Source organism: Ambystoma mexicanum, chromosome 11 (genome assembly GCF_040938575.1).
Source record: "Ambystoma mexicanum isolate Mex_15411 chromosome 11, UKY_AmexF1_1, whole genome shotgun sequence".
Taxonomy (NCBI): Eukaryota; Metazoa; Chordata; class Amphibia; order Caudata; family Ambystomatidae; genus Ambystoma; species Ambystoma mexicanum.
The window spans coordinates 569,346,081-569,366,268 of NC_090934.1; the positions used below are offsets into that span (position 1 = coordinate 569,346,081).

The 20,188-nt window shown below is 43.9% G+C and overlaps 1 protein-coding gene across 6 annotated transcripts in view; it reads left to right on the forward strand.

The window, feature by feature from the left end:
* SHANK2 (SH3 and multiple ankyrin repeat domains 2) overlaps positions 1-20,188 on the forward strand; it is a 4,166,579-nt gene that overhangs the window by 1,419,665 nt on the left and 2,726,726 nt on the right. For all 6 annotated transcript variants that reach the window (XM_069623409.1, XM_069623408.1, XM_069623411.1 and 3 more), the window contains one exon: positions 3,811-3,919. In XM_069623409.1, coding sequence (XP_069479510.1) covers positions 3,811-3,919 — 109 coding nt within the window. The remainder of the gene's footprint in view (positions 1-3,810; positions 3,920-20,188) is intronic.

Here is a 20,188-nt window from a genome sequence, read left to right on the forward strand (position 1 = left end):
TGGCCAAAACGCAACAATATTTTTGTGTTAGCTCTATCAAGAAGTAACATCGAACTTTAGCCCGCCATTGTAATTTCTAAGCAGTCTGTTGAAAGTTAAGGGCTTAATTGTAGCTGTGAATGGGCTACTGGTGTAATAAAAAAGGTCTCAACGATGTGTGCATTCATCCACTTAATGTATAGCTTTTCCTTGCACTGGGGTCCTGTTAAAAACAATCGCTGACAAAGCGAACAGTTTTGGTTTGTGTATGTGTATTAACTAGGCATTTGCCTGTCACTGCTTTCATATGCTGATGTAATCACACCATTTTCCAGCAATTGCCATTTTATGGCCATGTAGCACCATTATGGCAGTGGCTGGCAAATGCTGATACCGTGCCTGAACAAAAAACAAAACTGTTGCATTTGTCAATGCTTGATTGTATAGTACTCGGTCCCTTACAACACTTAGGGCTTCATCAGGAGTTTGGCGGTAACCCTTAAATCCGGCGGTAGCGCTATTACTGCTGGATTTAAGGGTCTGACAAATCAGGGCTTCTGTGAATTTCTCCCCAGCTCTGAGCTGGGGGGAAATCCGCGGAAATTTCGTGCTCATACCGCTGGCGGGAAATCTGCCGGCGGTATGAGCGCAAAATTTCCCCATTGAGCCCAATGGGGAATGGGGCATTCCCGAATGAGCTCAATGCGGAATGGGGATTTCTAAATCCGCCAAACCCGTGATCCGACGCTTATAGCGCCGGTGGGTTTGGCGGTAGGGCAGATAGCGCCAGCGCTATTAGCACCGGTGTTACCGCCCAACTCGTGATGAGGCCCTTAGTGGTGGTTCCTGTTAGTAAAAGATGACTTCCGACTAGCATGGACCAAGCCAGTTGCAGTCGGTTGTGTGCTTTGCAGAACCAGAGTCTTTTGCTGCTTTATTGTTGTGATGCACAAGGCACCCTGCACAACTTTGTTGCGCTGCCTAATTTCTGCAATGGATACCGCCCAATAAGCCTCTGGTCGAACTGCCTGCATATCTTACATTGACTGCTCCTTCCAGTCAGCCCAGCAGCGCAGTCGGATGGCTCGTCCCTTGTTCCATGGGATGATATCTCCTTTTACCTCCATGTTATTGTATCAACGTGAGCCCTGGCTGTTCCTAATTCCATTTCACCTTCCACACCCTTCTGCTAGTGTCTCTGTCCTAGTGATTCTTAGTTGAAAATGCGTGTGCCATAGGTTTTTGACTTTTCAGCTCCTTACATGGGCTGAATAGCAGGCCATACAATGACGGCAGCTGAGAACAGCCACCTGTTACTCAGTGGAGTAACTTTGCTGAAAATGTTGGAGCGGACATGCCAAGGAAAGGGTCCCTGCCAAATGAGTGGGACAAAATGGTGTGCCATGAACGTTGGTGGGGGGACAAACACCCTTGTTCTGCTCTAAATGTATGCCCATGCTGAGGTTCTCCTTTTAGGACATCTTGACTAAATGATGAAGTGGACAAGACAAGGAAAGGGTCACCTGTCAAATGAGTGCTTTGATATGATGATATCATTTGTTATTTATAACATGCTTAATACCCAGAGGTTTCTAAGCTCGGACCCGGGGATCAAACCTGTGGTGCTCCGTGTCGTCTTGCTTCCAATGGGAGCACGTTGCCCCTGAGCTATCCTCCCGGGACAATGGTGGGACAAAATGGTGTGCCATGAACGTTGGTGGGGGGACAAACACCTTTGTTCTGCCCTTAAAGTGTGCCCCTGCTAATGGTCTCCTTTTAGGACATCTTGACTAAATGATGGAAGCAGGTAAGCATCCTGACCTTCCTGTATCACTGCTCGCCAATGTAACACTGCAGGGCATCTGTACTTAAGGAGTGTTGTCTTTCTGCATCTCCTTTGGATTGACACATTTCTGAAAACGCACATCTGCACACTGTGGGTTTAATGCATTGCCTGTGGGATATGTCCCAATCTCTACATACAGGTCTGCAACGATTCTCAAATTATATCACCTTCCTCTGTTCCTGCACACGTGCATTGTGATCCTGCTGTTCTTACCAAAGGAACCTGTCCTTCCCCCAGTCTTGTATTTTGGCATCTTGATCTGGCAGTGCTTTCACAGGGTCTTGACTCCATCCTTCATTCCTTCCTACAGTCCTGCATGCATCCTAGCACTGTACGTCTGCTGTGTGTCTCAGAGTAACGTGTGTGACTGGCCACGGCATAGTGGCCTACATGATCCATTCCAAGCTGTAGGTGCTTATCCAGTCCTGTTTTTTTTTCTCTAAACAGGCCTAGATGAGCACCTACAGAATGGAATGGAGCATGTTGGCAACTATGCCACAGTGATCCGGCTATTTTTCCTTGGGTGAGCAACGCCTCTCACCAGACCAGCAGTTGGCATTGTGACACTGGTGGTTCTCCACTGGCACTGAATGACTTCCTCCAGCACTAAAGTAAATACCATGAACATGTTGTTTAGATCTCCAGGCCCTTTCAGTGCATGTAACCTTCTTTAGCCCTGAGACACTGCCGTGTCATCCCTGGTTATCTTTGTTGCAGTCCTGTAACCCTACGAAGCGACTTTGCTGCTTTTCTCCCGGGCTATGGAGCATTTCTCAGCCAAGCATTGTTACTACTGCTCCTTCCCAAGGTCGTGCCCTTTCCTGCACCATCATTCCAGCTCCATGTTTCTTCAATCTCAGGTCAGAGGCCAGAAACTGTGCTTTGAATGTGCAGTCGGACGAACTTCGATAGAAAATCAGATATTCAGGCAAATAATTTAGCCCAATCAATCACATTTGTTTATGTTGGATAACAAATCTGTAGAAGCATATAATTTAAAAAAATAGATAAATAACCATTTATCTATTTAAAATTAACAAAAACAAGAAAAGTGATAAAGAAAACGGGCTCAGCAAACACAACATCACAGTTCTATGTAAATACATTATGCATATAACATCAGCAATAGCTCCTTCTGTTGTTTCCCAATGCTTAACACAGAAAAAAAATACCTGCGCTAGGAAACTTCCCATCATAAGAGGTCTAAATGTCGGCTCAACATAAATAATCAAGGCGTTGCCGGTCTGCATTGTGCAAAACGACTTCTCTTTGAAATGGGCATATTCTTACATCCCATGCGCCCTAGACTCAACCTTTTATTTGTGTCATTATTGCAAAAGCGAAACCAAACTTACGATTTGCTATTTTCTGGCTTTGATCTTGCAATTGCGTAATAAGAGCAATACGAGCAGCATGGACACACACATGTGTGTCTGTGTGCCTTGTATTTGTTTTTGTATCGGTTTTGAATCCTTGATACACTATATATTCAGCTCCCCATCACCTCTGCTGGACACCTGATGGGGTTCGTGCTGCTCGGCCCAGCTTTCCTCTGTGTTGCACGTCATTGCAGATAAGCAGGGGTTTCTCTACTATGCCAGGTCCCAGGCTACAGAGATGTACCCAAGCACGACCCGCTCATTTCCCACTTGTGGTCCTCCTTTTTTAGATTTCCTTTTCATTAAGTGTTTCCGTTTTCTAAATCTGGCTACACATCTTTGTTTAACGCTAACAGCTGAGCCCGTGCAGGATATTTGCAGGCGTTCAGCAATGGGTGCTGCTCTCACGTGACGTTCCCAGCAGGAGCATGTCAGAGGATCGTCTGTTTCCGGGGACCTTTCTTTCGCTTTGCTATATGGTTCTCTGTAATAGGTCCTAGGATTGATGTTCCTAGTTTGAACAACCCGCAGCTGCAGGATTGTACTTGCTATTGATGGAATGCCAGCACATATTATTATGAAACAGGAGTGTTTTGCCTCTTCCAGGGTAACATGAGGAAATTCCTTGATTATGTACAACACCGTTCCCTGGAAAAAGTCAACAAGATGCTGGATCGAGGCTTGGATCCAAACTACCATGACCCAGAAAATGGAGGTAAGCATTAGGGTTCTGCATATATTAGGAGTTATCAGGCCCTCCTGAACCATGGGGGTGGGGGGTTCCTCTTTCCCATCCCTACCGACTTCCCAGAAAAACTCCCGGTCTCCGATAGCCCAGCCGTGCTTTGGTGTTTATATGTGTTTTGTTCACTGTGAATTTAGCCAAAGAGTTTGATTTTAAAAAATGCATTTTTGTCAGAGGAAAGATGAGAATGTTCAGTTAAGGTTACAAACATAACAGTTGGTGGATGTTTTGATTTTCTATCTGCATGGCAGGTTAAATATACACATGGGATACATAGGTGCTAAAATGTCTTTGAATTGGCTGTTTCCACCAAATCCCTTGCTTTGCCCCTCTCCAACATCTACCCCTATACATTTAAATATAGTTTCTTACATGTCCACCTAATTTGTGTTCACCTTAGACAGTAGTTGCATTCAAGGAATTTGTTTTGCAGTTAGGAATGTATTTGAGACTTTAACTATGTTTTCATACAAACTTATGCTTTAGTCCTTATGTCTGTGTTACTCAGTACGATCGTCTGTGTGTTATTAATATTAATATTATTATTATCATTATTATTCATAATGTTATTGTATTTATTGAGTGTGGGTCTAGTTTTACAAAGCAATGGAGTGCTTTAACAGTCAAAGGGGAAAGGACATGGTGAGGGAAGCAGACCACAAGGGATCAGTACAAGGAGGTGGGGAGTTAACAACTGGGCTAGAGGTGGGCAGGCAATTTGGGAGCAAGGGATCCACAAGCAACCATGAGGGACAGCAAGGGAGAGTAGATCACCCACTCCTGGGCTAGCTGAGGAGTGGAAGTTGTGTGGACCAAGGTGTTACAGAGTTGCCATTCCTTAAAGGGCAGGGTTTTGAGCTCATGACTGAATGTAGAAGTGAGAGCATGTCTGGAGTTGATGGGGAGGAGTTTCCAGAGTCTTTTTTCTGTGTTCTTTTGACAATTTCGATTTTTCGATTCGTAAAAATAATATATATCGTGTAGACCACATGCACCGTGCAGCCCTGCTATAACGCAATGGGATTTAATGCACTGCAGTTTAGTTCTGAATGATTGTTGTTTGTATTACTCAGACTTATGAAGCCCATGTTGTTCAAATCGTGTAGCTTGCTCCCTATTGCCATGGCCTGATTAATCTAGCAGAAATCCCCCAGTTGCACAGTGCCACTTCAGAGATAACACACATACTGCACCCAATTGGCTGCAAACGAATACACAAGAAACACGACCTGAAATAAAACGAGAGAATTACACATGTGTGTCTATTAATACAAATCAGTATCGAACATAGCTGCAGCTGTCAACTGCAGAAAAAAAAGCATTTCTAGTGTTTAATCTGCCAAAAGGATAGCAAAAATACAGGCAAGTCTGCTAGAAGAAAGGGTCAGGTCCTCTTATCGCAAAAAGAGCATAAACACTCACATTCGCCTTAAGTATATGTTCATTTATTATTAGAGTGCTTGTGGCTAACAGATATGTAAACCATAATATGCATTTATAGACAAAAAACAAAAAAAAGGATCTGACGAAAGGAAGCACAAGGTGCCTCCTAAACACCCAGGCCATCACATCGCCACCCTGCGCCACTCGATATGCTAGACGCCACCCGCCCCTCTCCTCCCCAGCACCCAGTAGCTGTACACCACCTCTGTCCCCCCTCTGTATCCTACCCCCACTGTATATCTGTTCTGTTCTTACCCCTGAAAAGTGCTGTGTTATCTAAACTGTTGTCTACCTCTGTAAAGTGTTGCATTGCTTCTCGGAGGCTAGGACCGCGCTCAATAAATACAATAATAATAATAATAATAATAAAACCCCATACCCGAGTGATGAACACCAGACCGAGGCAACCATCACAACAGCTGTGCACATTCAGCACTTGAGACCACGCAGGTGGGCCTAACCGGTGTCAGCAAATTGTCACTTGCTCTGGTCCTTTGTATCCATGGTGACTGTTGTTGCAACAATAACCTCAAGCTGTCACTCTGGTGCCCTAACCCTGTTCCTCTACACTCTCCCCCTTCATTGTCTTCCGTCTCTAGCAGCCACCATCCACTTCACACTGCTCTTCATGTGAGGTATAGCAAGGACCCACTCACATCCAGCAACACGAACCTCTCCTTCATCTTCACTTCCCACTGTAACAATACTCAATCGCCCGAAGCCCCACCACTTTTCTACTTACTCCTACCGTCACAAGAAGCTGGGGTTCTTAGATACCATGCTCTTCACTTGCTATGCCACTAACCACCCCAGCCCCTCAACCCTCCATTGTAAGACCCAAAGTACTGCTATGGAAGACCAAATAACATAACAGAACATATCAAATCATATTTAAAAAACAGAAGTATTCCTTCCTTAGTTCTGTGCATGTATGTTGGTCATGGGATCCCATTACAAGTCCTACGTAGGTTGGAAATGTATTTGCTCAAAGAGTGTAATTTAGTTTTCTTCTGAAAACCAGATGAGATATTAACGAACCTCTTTCCCCAAACCCTATCCAGCCGGATCTCCTTCTCTGCCATCCTTTCATCTGGACCTTCCTAGCCCATCTTAACCACATTGTAATGCCTTTTCACATCCTCCTTTCGAACTTTTGTAAAGTGTTCGGACACCCTGTATTCAGGGCCAGTGCTGTGTAAAAACTTAAATTAAATAAACATATTAAACCTTCTCTTTATATGTCTACTAAGACTTGGGTGGGAGATGTGTAATGGCTTAAATCTTGGCTGGTGGTTTCTTTTTGTTATTTCATTTGTCCAACTGCAGCACACTGGCCTGACTTTTCTGAGTAGATGTAGCGGGGAGTCAGGGTTTTAAGGACATTAGAATGTTGAAACAGATTCTGTTTTCCACTGGAACGCAATATAACTTCGTTTCAGGTTTTGTGTAGCCAGGTTTTTGAAGAGCTTGCACAATCTTCAAAGTCGCGTCACTTCATGCTTATATGTTTCCATTTGTTTATCTGGGAATCCTACATATTATTCATTGTCGCAATCAAGGACACCATTATAATACTGTTCATGCATAGCTCATTTTGGCAATGCCAGTGCCATGGTCTAATCGAGCTGCAGGAACATAGCTGATGCTGTGGATCCGGTTGTTTCCAATTTGAGATTACTGGGGAGATGGAGTGTTACAGAACAAGCTGAAAACTATGCTCCAATGGTATGCTCCAGGTAGATCAATGAAGGTAGGTAACAAAGGTATATTCTGCATGCATAGGTAGCAGATGGCTTCTGTGGAGTGTGGAGCTCATGCTCCTTGAATAACTAAACTGTGTGGTATGCTTCTTCTAGAACTCAGGCAAGAGCCTAATATTATGATGATTCGTAACAAATTAAACACGTGTTAGTCTCAATCAGAAATCGGCGAGACTAGTGGCCTAAAGCATAACACCCAACCCAGAGCAAACTGCTTGAATTTCTAGAAAGGGTTATGCATTTTAAAAGTGATACGCATATGATGCAGGAGAATCTTCGGCTGATGGTGTACTCTCTTTGTATGTGTGTTGATCCCAGGATAGTTGGGACTTGAGGATATACGCCCCTTCCTTGATTGTCCAACCCATCCCAGCTACCTCTGCTACACCCGTGCCCCACCTCTTCTATGTAAAGCAGTCTGTGGATTCCTTGCTAGGTTTATGTTTTATATATCCCCTACCTACAGACATACACATATGCATCATGGTAATATTTATACATTTCTCAAGAGGTTCTAGCGCCAGGCATCGGCAACTGAGTTGTCTAAAGGAAGCAACAGTGCTGGGCATATAGTTAAAGAGTGATCTTTTTGCTATTTGCCTACATGTTGTTAAATTACCTGAACCAATGTTGAAATGCAAAATGGTACTACTCACTTCGAGGATTGGTCGAGGCCATCCTAATTTTCAAGTCACAATTCACTATAGAGCAATACCAGATCCAGCCAATGTCATTCATGAGATTCCCATCCAGGATTATCACAATTTCATGAATTTGGCCTAATTAAAATGGATGCAGCCTGCAGTAGTCCATCAACCCCCATGCGTTCATCACTTATTACATACCCCAAAGGGCCTGAATTACCTACAAAGCTGGTGACCTCAGCACACTCAGGTACTTGGCTGACAAACCTGCCATTCAGGAGCTTCCCAAAACGTTTGAAAAAACATGAGCTTCACTTATAAATAGAAGTACATAGAATCCATTTCACCCACAAACATTTAACATTTGATACTGGCATTTATCTCCAAACATTGTGGATGGCCATGGGTACTCCGATGGCGCTGCAGTATTCAAATCTTTGCTCGCACAAGTAGAGAGTGATTTTTCTTGCCACCAATAACTTCAATTCATTAAGATATCTTTGCTTCTTTGATGGTACCCTCCTGATTTAGATGGCTGCAGAACTGGGCCATGTGAGCTTCCACAGAAGGTTTAAAGAATTCCACCCAACAACCTCAAACTCTCCTGGGCTCCTGAAATATGACTTTTTACAACATCAAACAAAATGTATATTAACTTCCCGAAGAGCACAATATTTCGGACACCAACAGCCAGATATTTGAGGAGTGGTCATCCACCCAGTGCACATAAAGTATGCCACACTTTTCAGTCAAGCACTAAGATCCAAACGAATATTCGCAGACACATTGGTATGGAATAGAAACATACCAGCTTTTAGATCAAATTCCATAAACCATGGGTACAACTGCAAACTTGAATTGTGGAAAGCAGATGCACAGGACAGTAAGGCATGCCCTACAACAACCTCCTGGAATACAGAGCACATTCAGGTGCCACTGGCTGTCACACACAATCACAGAGTTCGAAGCCCTCTGAATGATTGCTCAGGAAGTGTATTCCACTCTTTCACAAGAGGAACAACTGCAAGAGGTTTTTCATTAATTGTCCCTTTTTCCGTTCTAATAAACAGCCAATCTCAAATAAATGATCATAAGAAGCAAACTACACCCACATAACACAGAAGATGGAAAACCATGCCATGCAAAAACAAAAGGTGTGCAACCTGTCCACTTGTTTATAGTTTGGATGCAATCAAGATACATATCCCTCACGGGACAGGATTACAAAATGACAGGGCATTTCACATGTGCCTCCAACAAAGGTGTGTGCGTGATCATTGTATGAAATACCCCAGGGAATCCTACAATATAGGGGGCCCTGGTGAATAACTACTAAAGTGCACGAATCTCCACTGGCAAAGATTCTGTAGGTGTATTAGGGACAAAGCTGTAGGTTGACATTTTTCTGAAACAAATCATACTCTTGATGAGATTAAGATCATGGTCAACAGCACATTCAAGGCAGAATAAGCAAGGTGGGCCTATATTTATAAATGCATGCAGATTTTCAATACACTGTCAAGTGGCATGAAAAGACACAGCGGCTTCATAAGTATGTTACGGAACTCAAAAGGAGGACTCTAATCTCGGGTAAAGTAAATTCAGTGAAATCCTCACTTGAAGCTCTGCAGGAATGGACAAAATGCAGTCCTCAGGCAATCCCAACATTGTGTCACCGCCGCCCCTTTATCAGCTCATTTTATAGGGTTTCAACACTGTAACGTCAATGCAACAAACAGAAAAGTCTATGACTTAGCTAAGGAGGATTTCACTCCTTCCAAATCAATTAGCACAATAGTGTACCATGAGCAAGCTTGGTCTCCCTAGGCCACTCCTGCCACCTTCAAGAAATATGAATACAGATGTGTGCCCATATTACAATTGAGGCTCAGACCCTCTTATCATTATTCGCCTGAAGCTGCTTCTGTTAGCATTACATGAATACACTAGTGTAAGCAGGATTATGAATAAACATGCTAAGGTAGCAGAATGCAAGCATGCAAGTAAATACCATGTATCATTTTTCCATGCTGCATATAACTCAAAATAATGTTTCCAAGCTACAATAGGTCTGGGTGCTGAATATAAAGGCCTAGTCTGTATCAACATACTCGTCTCACTTTCAGTAAATCCACTTTCAGGTACATTTTCTCGTCAACATTCTTCAGGCAATCAATTGAATATAATTGCATTTATCTTCTACAAGTCAATATCTCAAATAACAACTTCACTGTCCACCAATAGAGACGCAGGCCCATAGCATCTGAACATGGCCTTGCCTACCAATTTCTGCAAGGCCCTTCAGTGACATATGACTGACTCAGTACCAGGCCCATGGGCCTCTCTGAGACAATAGTTATTCGTGGGAATCACAACAAGCCAGCACAATAAGCCCTATAAAAATACCCAGCTAGCCAAGGTTCCCAAAGTCCTGTGATGGCCTCTATCCCATGTCAGACTGTGCCCTTTACTGGTTGGGTCTAGAGGAACACAATCGTTATATGATTGGCTACAGATTTTCCATACCAACCTTCACAAATCAAAGCCATAAAGTATAACTGACTCTTAATAGGCCTTCTTGAAGCACAAGCCCAATTTGTGGATGGCCGTGCCACCAGCATTCTTACAAAGCCTCCAGCCTGTCAAATGTCTGACTCTCTCCCAGTCTGACCAGCATTTTAGGGGCAATAATTGCAAATGAGACCAATGGCCTGGTTTGGCTGAAACATAGTTGGGCAAAACAGACGACAGCAGAATCATTCAAGATGGGGATACAGCTGGCTGTGTATCTGACCTACCAGACTTAAACAGGATGGCACCAACCATGACTGACACTACCCAACCCCTTCCTGAGAGCAGGCTAACTGTGCCTCTTCTCTTGCCTGCCCCGCATTGTTCCTAGTGTGCCATTCGGACTGCAAGTGGCAGGGTTAACCTCTGAACTTTAGGTCTCACTGTGAAAAACTGCAAATCAGCAGCACATACAGACAAGACATTTCAGACAGGACTGGTTATATTGTCAATTCTTTTCAAAAGTCTTATTTCATATCTGCCTGAAGAAGTGGTCCGAAAATCACAAAAGTTTGCATGTAGATGTGTTTGTGAATCTAATTTAGGTATCAACTTGTCTTTTGTGTTTGGTCAATGCTTTTTATATTACCCTTTGATAGCACTTTACAAGCAAACAGTTTGATGATGTCCAGCCAGACAAAAGGGGAGCAGATGAGTGTTTGTGGAAGTGTGTTTGTTCACAAAACAGCCTCAGCACCTCTGGACGTTCTGAACCAGGATTGGTGAATTTAGATGTGTTCTTGGGCCAGAAGATTTTAATGAGGAATGAATAATTTCTGCTATACATTATACATTATAAAAGATCTTTTCTCTTGGGATTTTTAAGTACATTCGGTGGTGAGGCATCGTGTTTAGAAGATTTTTTTTGTGCCACAGTGAGTTATGCTAAGTATGCTTCATAAACACAGAAATTACATCAGAGAGACATGGGCTTCAGCTTGCGTTCTACAAAATATTCAAACATGTATTTATTCCCTTGTAACAAGTGGACACACTCCTACAAGGCATAAAGTAATGTAATACTGTGCAAATCAAGCTGGCGGGAGATGAGAGCTATTAGGAAGAAAAAGTAATGTATGGAGTAGGGATGGCGAGAACAGTGATTACACGGCCCACAGTAGTGGCTGTGTAGTTATGGTTAAGTTGCTAAACACATAGAAAGAGCACTTTTTGGGCGGCTTATAACTTCTCTCCCCCTAGACCATGGGTGCACAACTTACGTCGCGCGGGCCAGTTGCGGCCCGCCATTCCGTTTTGTCCGGCCCGCGAGGAACAAGCACTTTCCTAATGGAGAGCGGCCCGCAAGCAGCATCGGCCGCCCTCCATTAGGAAAAGTCTTTGTTGTCTTCCAGGCCGGACAAAACACTGGCCCTCATTGGCTCAGGGCACATGAACCACGTAGCTCCTACGAGCCACGTAGTGCGTGTGTGCTGCACCAATGGAGGGCAGCACTATAGCTGGCGTGGCCAGTAAGGCTTAATGCCGGAAGGCATTTCAGCCTTGCCACGCCAGCCGTAGTACCGGTAGTACAGTAGTACGGTAGTACAGTGAAGTGTGTGCTGAGATGCGGGTGTGGGGGGTGTATCGGGTCTGCCTGAATGTGTTTGTGTGCAAGTGCAGTGTGTGTTGAGATGCGGAGGGGGTGTGTGTGTCGGGTCTGCCTGAATGTGTTTGGGTGCAAGTGCAGTGTGTGTTGAGATGCAGGGGTGGGGTGTGTGTCGGGTCTGCCTGAATGTGTTTGTGTGCAAGTTCAGTGTATGTTGAGATGCGGGGGTGGGGTGTGTGTCGGGTCTGCCTGAATGTGTTTGTGTGCAAGTGCAGTGTATGTTGAGATGCTGGGGGGAGGGGGGTTGGGGGGACAGGGGTGTCGGGTCTGCCTGAATGTTTGTTGTTGTGTGAAAGTGCATGTTGAGATGCGGGTTCGGGGTGTGTCGGGTCTGCCTGAATGTGTTTGTGTGCAAGTGCAGTGTATGGTGAGATGCAGGGGTGGAGGGTGCTGAGGGGGAGGGGGGTGTCGGGTCTGCCTGAATGTGTTTGTGTGCAAGTGCAGTGTATGTTGAGATGCAGAGGAGGCGGGGGGGGGGGTTCGGGTCTGCCTGAATGTTTGTTGTTGTGTGCACATTCAGTGTAAGTTGAGATGCGGGGGTGGGGGATCCAGGTATGTATGGGTGCATGCTTGTGAGTTTGTTTGGTGAGTTGGGGGCTGGGGGTTCAGGTCTGTATGGATGCATGGTGTATGCTTGTTAGTTTGTATGGTAAATTGGGGCTGGGGGTCTGTATGGGTGCATGGTGTATGCTTGTGAATTTGTGTGCTGAGTTTGGGGTGGGGGGTTCGGATCTGTATGGGTGCATGGTGTATGCTTGTGAGTTTGTCTGCTGAGTTTGGGGTGGGGAGTTCAGGTCTATATGGGTGCATGGTGTATGCTTGTGAGATTGTGTGCTGAGTTGGGGGTGGGGGGTTCGGGTCTGTATGGGTGCATGGTGTATGCTTGTGAGTTTGTGTGCTGAGTTGGGGGTGGGGGACTCGGGTCTGTATGGGTGCATGGTGTATGCTTGTGAGTTTGTGTGCTGAGTTGGGGTGGGGGGTTTGGGTCTGTGGGTTCGGGTCTGTATGGGTGCATAGTGTATTGGTGTATGCTTGTGAGTTTGTGTGCTGAGTTGGGGGTGGGGGTTCGGGCCTGTATGGGTGCATGGTGTATGCTTGTCAGTTTGTATGCAGGGGACGGGGGTTTTGGGGTCTGTATGAGTATGTATGCATGGTGCATGGTTGGTGGCATGAGGCATAGTGTTTGGTTGGGGGGTGGGGTCCATGGTGTTTGGTTGAAGGGTGGGTGCCATGGGGCATAGTGTTTGGTTGAAGGGTGGGGGCCATGGGGCATAGTCTTTGCTTGAGGGGTGGGTGTCATGGGGCATAGTGTTTGTTTGAGAGGTGGGGGCCATGGGGCATAGTGTTTGCTTGAGGGGTGGGGGCCATGGCGCATAGTGTTTGGTTAGGGGCTGGGGGCCATGGAGTATAGTGTTTGCTTGAGGGGTGGGGGCCATAGGGCATAGTGTTTGGTTGAGGGGTGGGGGCCATGGGGCATAGTGTTTGGTTGAGGGGTGGGTGTCATGGGGCATAGCATTTGGTTGAGGGGTGGGTGACATGGGGCATAGTGTTTGGTTGAGGGGTGGGGGCATTGGGGCATATTGTTTGGTTGGGGGTTGGGGGGCATGGGGCACAGTCTTGCACTCCAAGAGTGAACCCAAAAATAAAGCTAAAACAGGCACAGTTAGGAGATGTACACCCTTTGCTTTTTGTGGAAACCTGACTCAGCGAAGGCCATACTCCTCTTGGGCAATCCAAACAGCAAAGTATAGCAGTCCAAAATAATGGAATATCCAATCAAGGGTCAATAAAATAAATATAATTTAATTAAACAGACAATATGCAATAACTAAATAGAAATAAATGATAACAATGGAAAATGTGTAGTACAAAATGTAAGTTTGAAATACAAATAAAAATAATGACACCTCAAAAACGTATTCTTTTTCCATGTGTTTAATTAAAATTGGGGGTTGAAAAATCCTCCTGCCATGCCACGCCCCACCCACATTTACTTTTCAGCCCACTATAGCCATCATGTAAGGTACTTTCGGCCCTCTGTCAAAATCATTTGTGCCCCCCTCCCCTAGACAAATCCACATCACACTCTGCAAAATAAGTATATAGCCCACTCTGAATTCTTTTGCAAAGTTTGGTGAGGTTTGGTCCAGGGGGGGCAAAGTTATAGGGGGGTCCCAAAATGTCTTTTTTTCCTACGGAGTGAATGGGGAAAAAACTTTGCTCATGCCTACAGCCGAAACCGCTGGATGGATTTTCACCAAATTTGTAGCAGGAGCAGCAGCATGGTCCGGAAAGCGTGTTTTTGTAAATTTGGGGAAAATCCGTCCAGTAGTTTTTTTTAAAATGACCAAAAAGTAGGTCACAAAAAATTAGTGATATCTATGTCCGCTCCGCAGACACACTTCCCTGTTCGCTCCGCGGACAGGACACTGATTGGTTAATCGGATTGTGTCATGTCCGCGGACATGCAACGTGTTCGCTGATTGGATGGTGAAGAGCGTGAAGTGCATCAGATTTTTGGAAACGCCCACCATCTTGGATTCGCAGACAGCGGCCGGTGTCCGCGGACATCGCTGTAAAAACATATTAAAAAACACCATTGCACTTGTCAAACTTATCAAATAATCTCTGGGGAGATGAGGGGTGATGAGGATGGGATGGGATATGGCTGCAAGAAGCAAAAAAACGTATGTTTTTTTCCACAAATGTTCGCGAAAATTCCTGAAATGTTTGCGAACACCTAAGTTTGCGAACACCTCAGCATTACAGGGTTGGTGAAATTCAGTTCTTGGATGGCTTATAACTTTGGCGCCACTTAATGGAACTGCATGAAATTTTGCATGTATATTTCTGAGCTGATTCAGCGTGAGTATGCAAAGTATGGAGGGATTAATTCTGTAATAAGGGGGCAAAATTAGAGGGGGGTCCCAAAATAATGTAAAGGCTTATAAATGAGGTGCCATTTGACGAATCTACACTTCATTTGGGAAACTGATAATACATTTAGATATGAATGTTTTGCCGAAGTTTGGTAGGATTTTGTGAAGAGGGGGCACAATTAGAGGGGGGTCCTAAAATAATGTAAAGGCTTATAAATGAGGTACCATTTGACGAATCTACACTTCATTTGGCAAACTGATAATAGATCAAGATATACATGGTTTTGTGAAGTTTGGTGGGATTCTGTCAAGATGGAGCAAAATTAGAGGGGGGTCCCAAAATATTGTAAAGGCTTATAAATGTGGTGCCATTTCACAAATCTACACAAAGGTCTGCAAAAAGATAATAAATCTAGATTTAGATGAATCCGTAAAGTATGAATGGATTTTGTCAAGTGGGGGCTAGGTTATATGATGGTTGTATGTGCATACATTTGACACTTTTGAAAAAATAAAACATGGGTGGATTTCCAGCAAACTTGCGTAAGGAGCATTGGCAAGGACCTACAAGCATGGCTTTGCAAATGTGCCAGTGTTTTATTATTTGACAAGTGTCATAATGGAGCTACATAAAATAGTGGTATTCCTTTAGTGACTGAGCGGTAGCCTGTGGCCATAGGCAGTGGCCAAACTGTCCAGGTCATGGAATAAGGTCATGATCCGGACAATCTGGCTACTGCCTGTGACCACAAGGCACAAAACATAGGATTAAAGTGTCCATGTCCACCTGGGACTGGCTTTGTGGTAAAGTTATTCGAAATTAAGATAAATCTGAAGGGAAGTAAAATGTGCTTGTGGTAATATGGTCATAGGGTTCTCTTTTTGCCTTCTGCAGGCTGCCATGGAAAGTGAGGAAGGGCCCTGTATGGAACCCTTGCCTTCCCTTTCCATGGTGGCCATCTTGGAAAAGGATTTTCCTTCCTACACCGGTGTAGGAAGAAAAATCCTCTTTTTTAGCACCCCGGGTTCCCGCTTTGGGAACCTAGGGTGCTAATTGCCTTCATTCCCCATTTTAGGGGCTAGAATGGGGGGGATAATGGTCCAGTGACCTCGTTATCTACCCTCGCTTCGCTTGGACTGATAACTTGGGCTGCTGGGCCGGTATCCACAGTTCCAGTCCCTGGAACGGAGAATGAACGCCACAATATTCCCATTAGCATAACACAAAATCCAAATGGAAATGTTGGAAAATCTTATTGAGTCTATGTACTTTACTGAGAAATATAAAGTAGATAGAGTCTATAGATGTCTTTTTAGTTCTATTTTTCAACTGTGAAAGGTACTTCCTAAAGGAATATGTCTTTTGTTGTTTTTTGATGTATTTTTTTTGGCAGGAGATCTGAGAACGAAAGTTGGGGAGGGAAATGAGGGAAGAGGAACCAAACACTAATATGGAGGGGTAGGTGGACAAGGGAAAAGGGAAAAGGAAAAATGTTGCACCTGTGTTATTTCTAAGGTAGGGGGGAGTTTTTCTCACGCTCCTTGATTACAGCACTAGTGGTGGCTCTTGGGGAGGAGGGATGGCATTAGCTGATGCCATTTTAAGATAAATAGCAGTCTTGCTAAAAGTATGTACTGTGTACTAGATTGTTAATGGAGTAGGAGTAGGAATAGGTGTTGGAGCTGTGCAAGGGACATTTTGAAGTTGAAAGTTTGTAGATCAATAGAAAATGCAGTTCTGAACTGTCTGCGAAGCAGAGATCTTATTGTGAAGTGCGGACGGGTTCTCGGACACATCATCATGCCGCGCGCCAGCGTATGGTCATGTTGCACTGCCCGGAAGGTCCGCTATGAAGCAGATGTTCGTAGACGTCTACGGGTGCCAAAATAGCTGAAATAGTTCAAAAAGTGTATGGAAGTGTTAAAAATGATTCCAGAAGGTGGGAAATGGCAGAGTTGTAATGTGACACTTTGTAAATTAGACACAGACATTGCTATATTGGGTAAGTATGATATTAGTAAGTTGTAGGAAAATAGCATGCACTGGTAAAAACCTATGAAATTCCCTGAAAAAAACGTTGTTAAAGGGACGTTATGGTTAAGTTGCACTAATAAAAACCTATGAAATTCAATGAAAAAACTTTGTTAAGGGGACGTTATGGTTAAGTTGCACTAATAAAACCCTATGAAATTCAGTAATACAACTTGGTTTAAGGGACGTTATGGTTAAGTTGCGGTACTAAAAACCTAGGAAATTCAGTAAAAAAACTTTGTTAAAGGGACATTATGGTTCCAAGTAAAACCGAACTGAAATTTGCCAATTATGGTAAGCTAAGCAACCATAACTCGCACCACCACCGTGCATTGCTAAGACTAACACCCAGGACATCAAAGATGACTAAATCACAGTTTGCACTAATACACCCCGCGTCACGACAAGTATAGTGACGCTGGAACGTATTCATTATTGACTGCCTTTGCTAAGTGAAATACTAATGGCAAGAAACACTACCCATATGTCTAGTCTAAACTAACTAAAGGCCGACGTAGGCAACTCAGACTTCAGGCTAAATCAGCCCCTCACACATAAAGAAGTATGTCAGTTACATTAGCTAACATGTCTGTCTCCCTCGCTAAACATTAAATCATGAAAATCACGCAATGACTCAGACCAGGATCAGATTAGCATGATCCTTATCCACGCCTCTCCACCTTCCTGACTTTAGTTCCATCCAGCCGACTCGCTTCCTCCAAGCAGCCCACAACTACGATGTCAAGTCACCTTAATGCAGTAATAGTATGATAAACCATCTTGACAAATGGAGATCTGCAGCCTCGTCAACCGTCCTTAGCGACAGTCGCCCCTGCGTACTCACCCTGAGAAACAGTAAGCTGGCATCTAGAACAAAGCTCAAGAGAGACACTTTGATCACCACTGCCCCGGCCATCCTAAGGAGGAACATGCTCCTATCACTCAGAACAACCTGTGCCTGAGTAACTACAACAAAATACCAAAATACCAACATTAAAGACAAATCCAATCTACTACCTAGCAATGTCAACGCTGCTACTAGACTAAACACACCCACCGGACCAACTGCTCTAAGCCATAGCCCAATACTTTCAGCCACTTTTCTCATCAAGAATAGCAAACCTAACCACAACATCCAGGGTACTCTCATTAATGCCAGGTCCCTACTGTCCCATGTCCTAGACAACTCAGATATCATCATTACACATAACTTCGACTTTCTAGCCATCACAGAATCATGGTTCCACGCGGCAGCAGGCCCTTCCCTAGCCCTAGCCATGCCAAATGACTACACAATCTGTAGGATGGACGGGTCCTGTGCTAAAGGCAGAGGTGTAGCCATTGTAGCAAAAAACACTGTTGATATGAAAGAAACACCAAATACACCTATCCCGTCAGGAGATTTACTCTCAGTAAAAACAACTCTGTCTCCTACCACCACCTTGAATATCGACCTGAGCTACAAATCTCCAGGGCCTGTATTTACTTTCAAAAAGGATGTAACCCAACTCCTCTCTTCCAACACCAAACCAAAATCCCAAACCATTATCTCCCTCCAGACCAAAATGCACTATCCCTGGCCAATACTATTTCAGTACTAGGCTTCTCGCACTTTATCCAGAACCCCACACACGTGAAAGGCTGCTCCCTCGACTGGCTTGCGGATCTTAACTGCAAGTCAGCCATCACTTTGAACTCAGCCTGTCCATGGTCTGACCACCATCTCATAACTTTCAACATCAATACTACATCAAGAAATAAACATAATATTACAGCCAATAGTCTACTTCCTCTCATGCAACCAATACTAGCATCCCAAAACATTGAAAATAATGAGCCTACTCTAATGACAAAACAGTATTATGAAACTGTACTTGCAGCAATAGACAAACTAGCTCCTCTCTCCAAACGCAAAACTAAACAACTAGCACACTTAAATAGGTGGTTCACTCCCTCCTTAAAAGCATTAAGAAAGGGCAAGAGAAAAGCTGAATCTCACTGGAAAACACATCCGAATGAACCAAATAAACTAGAATTCTCCAGAGCCACCCACAAGTACGAACAAGAGGTCCTCCTGACAAAAAGTACATTATAGAATGAAAGAATTGCTAAGGCCAATTCAAAAACAAATGAACTCTTTTCCATCCTCAGAGAATTAGAATCTATGGTTCCCCCAGTAGAAAGCTGCAACAAAGATGCAAACTGGTGCTCAAACATCCAGAATGCTCTCTTAGACAGAATCAGACTTCTTCAGTCAAAATTGCAGCAACGAAAAACCTTAGTCCAACCTACCGCGAGCACCCGAACGTTCCAGCCAACAGTGGAGTGCCACAATTTGAATTTAGAAAGGTCACCTGTTAATGACTCCAATCAAGCATTCCCACTAAGTCCCTTGTCTGGGATTGCTCAAGGGAAGCCCTTATTTATATATTTTTATGGCAAGTTATAATCTGGATGATGAACCCTTGTATAATGCCCCCCTTTTTGAATCCCCCTGACCTCAATGAGCCAAGAAGTAGGTTTGTTTTGCAATTTAAAATATTTATTGAATAATTAAACAATATATATCACACTTTTATAATAAATTAATATTTGATATCACACTTAGACATATGACAGTGAGCGATCAACAATGGATGATGTGATACTTGCACACTAGTTTAATTACTTAGGAGTAGTATAGAGGATAAGGTAGCTGAGAATGCTTTATATGGTACAAGGAAATGCAAGGTGGAAAAGAAGCAACACAGGAATAAACTTGATATGATTTCAGCAAAAGGTAATAGAATCACTTTTCCCTTTTTGGCAACTCACCCGCTCCCCTATGCAATGTAAGGAGGTGGAAGTAACACACACAGTCTTCAGGAATACAATCACAGTACAATACAAATTCAATTCCCCCCTAGCAAACTTAGAGAAACAGGGATAATTTTAAACACAGGCAAAGTACTTTAAAGGTGGTATGCAAAGAAGGGAAAAATATGCTAAAAATGAATTTAATTCCCTCTAGAGGTTCAGGGTGAGTGAGAGATACTTTAAATCAGTTCAGGCCAGCCCTATCAACGATTCAGGGATGGTTACCAGGTTGAAAACGGAATTCCGTTATGGAAGCAAAAGACAAATGTTTTTACACGTAGCTGGAATGAAGCAAAATGTCAAATCGCTGCAATTTAGTCGTGTGTGTCGAGCGCAATTACGAAGGAACTATAAGGAGTAAGTTGGGTTAGAGCTTGTTGGAAAGCTTAGAATCTCAGCTTTAAAATAAAATCTCGCTTCTATCACAAACGGTTCAAGAGATACGGAC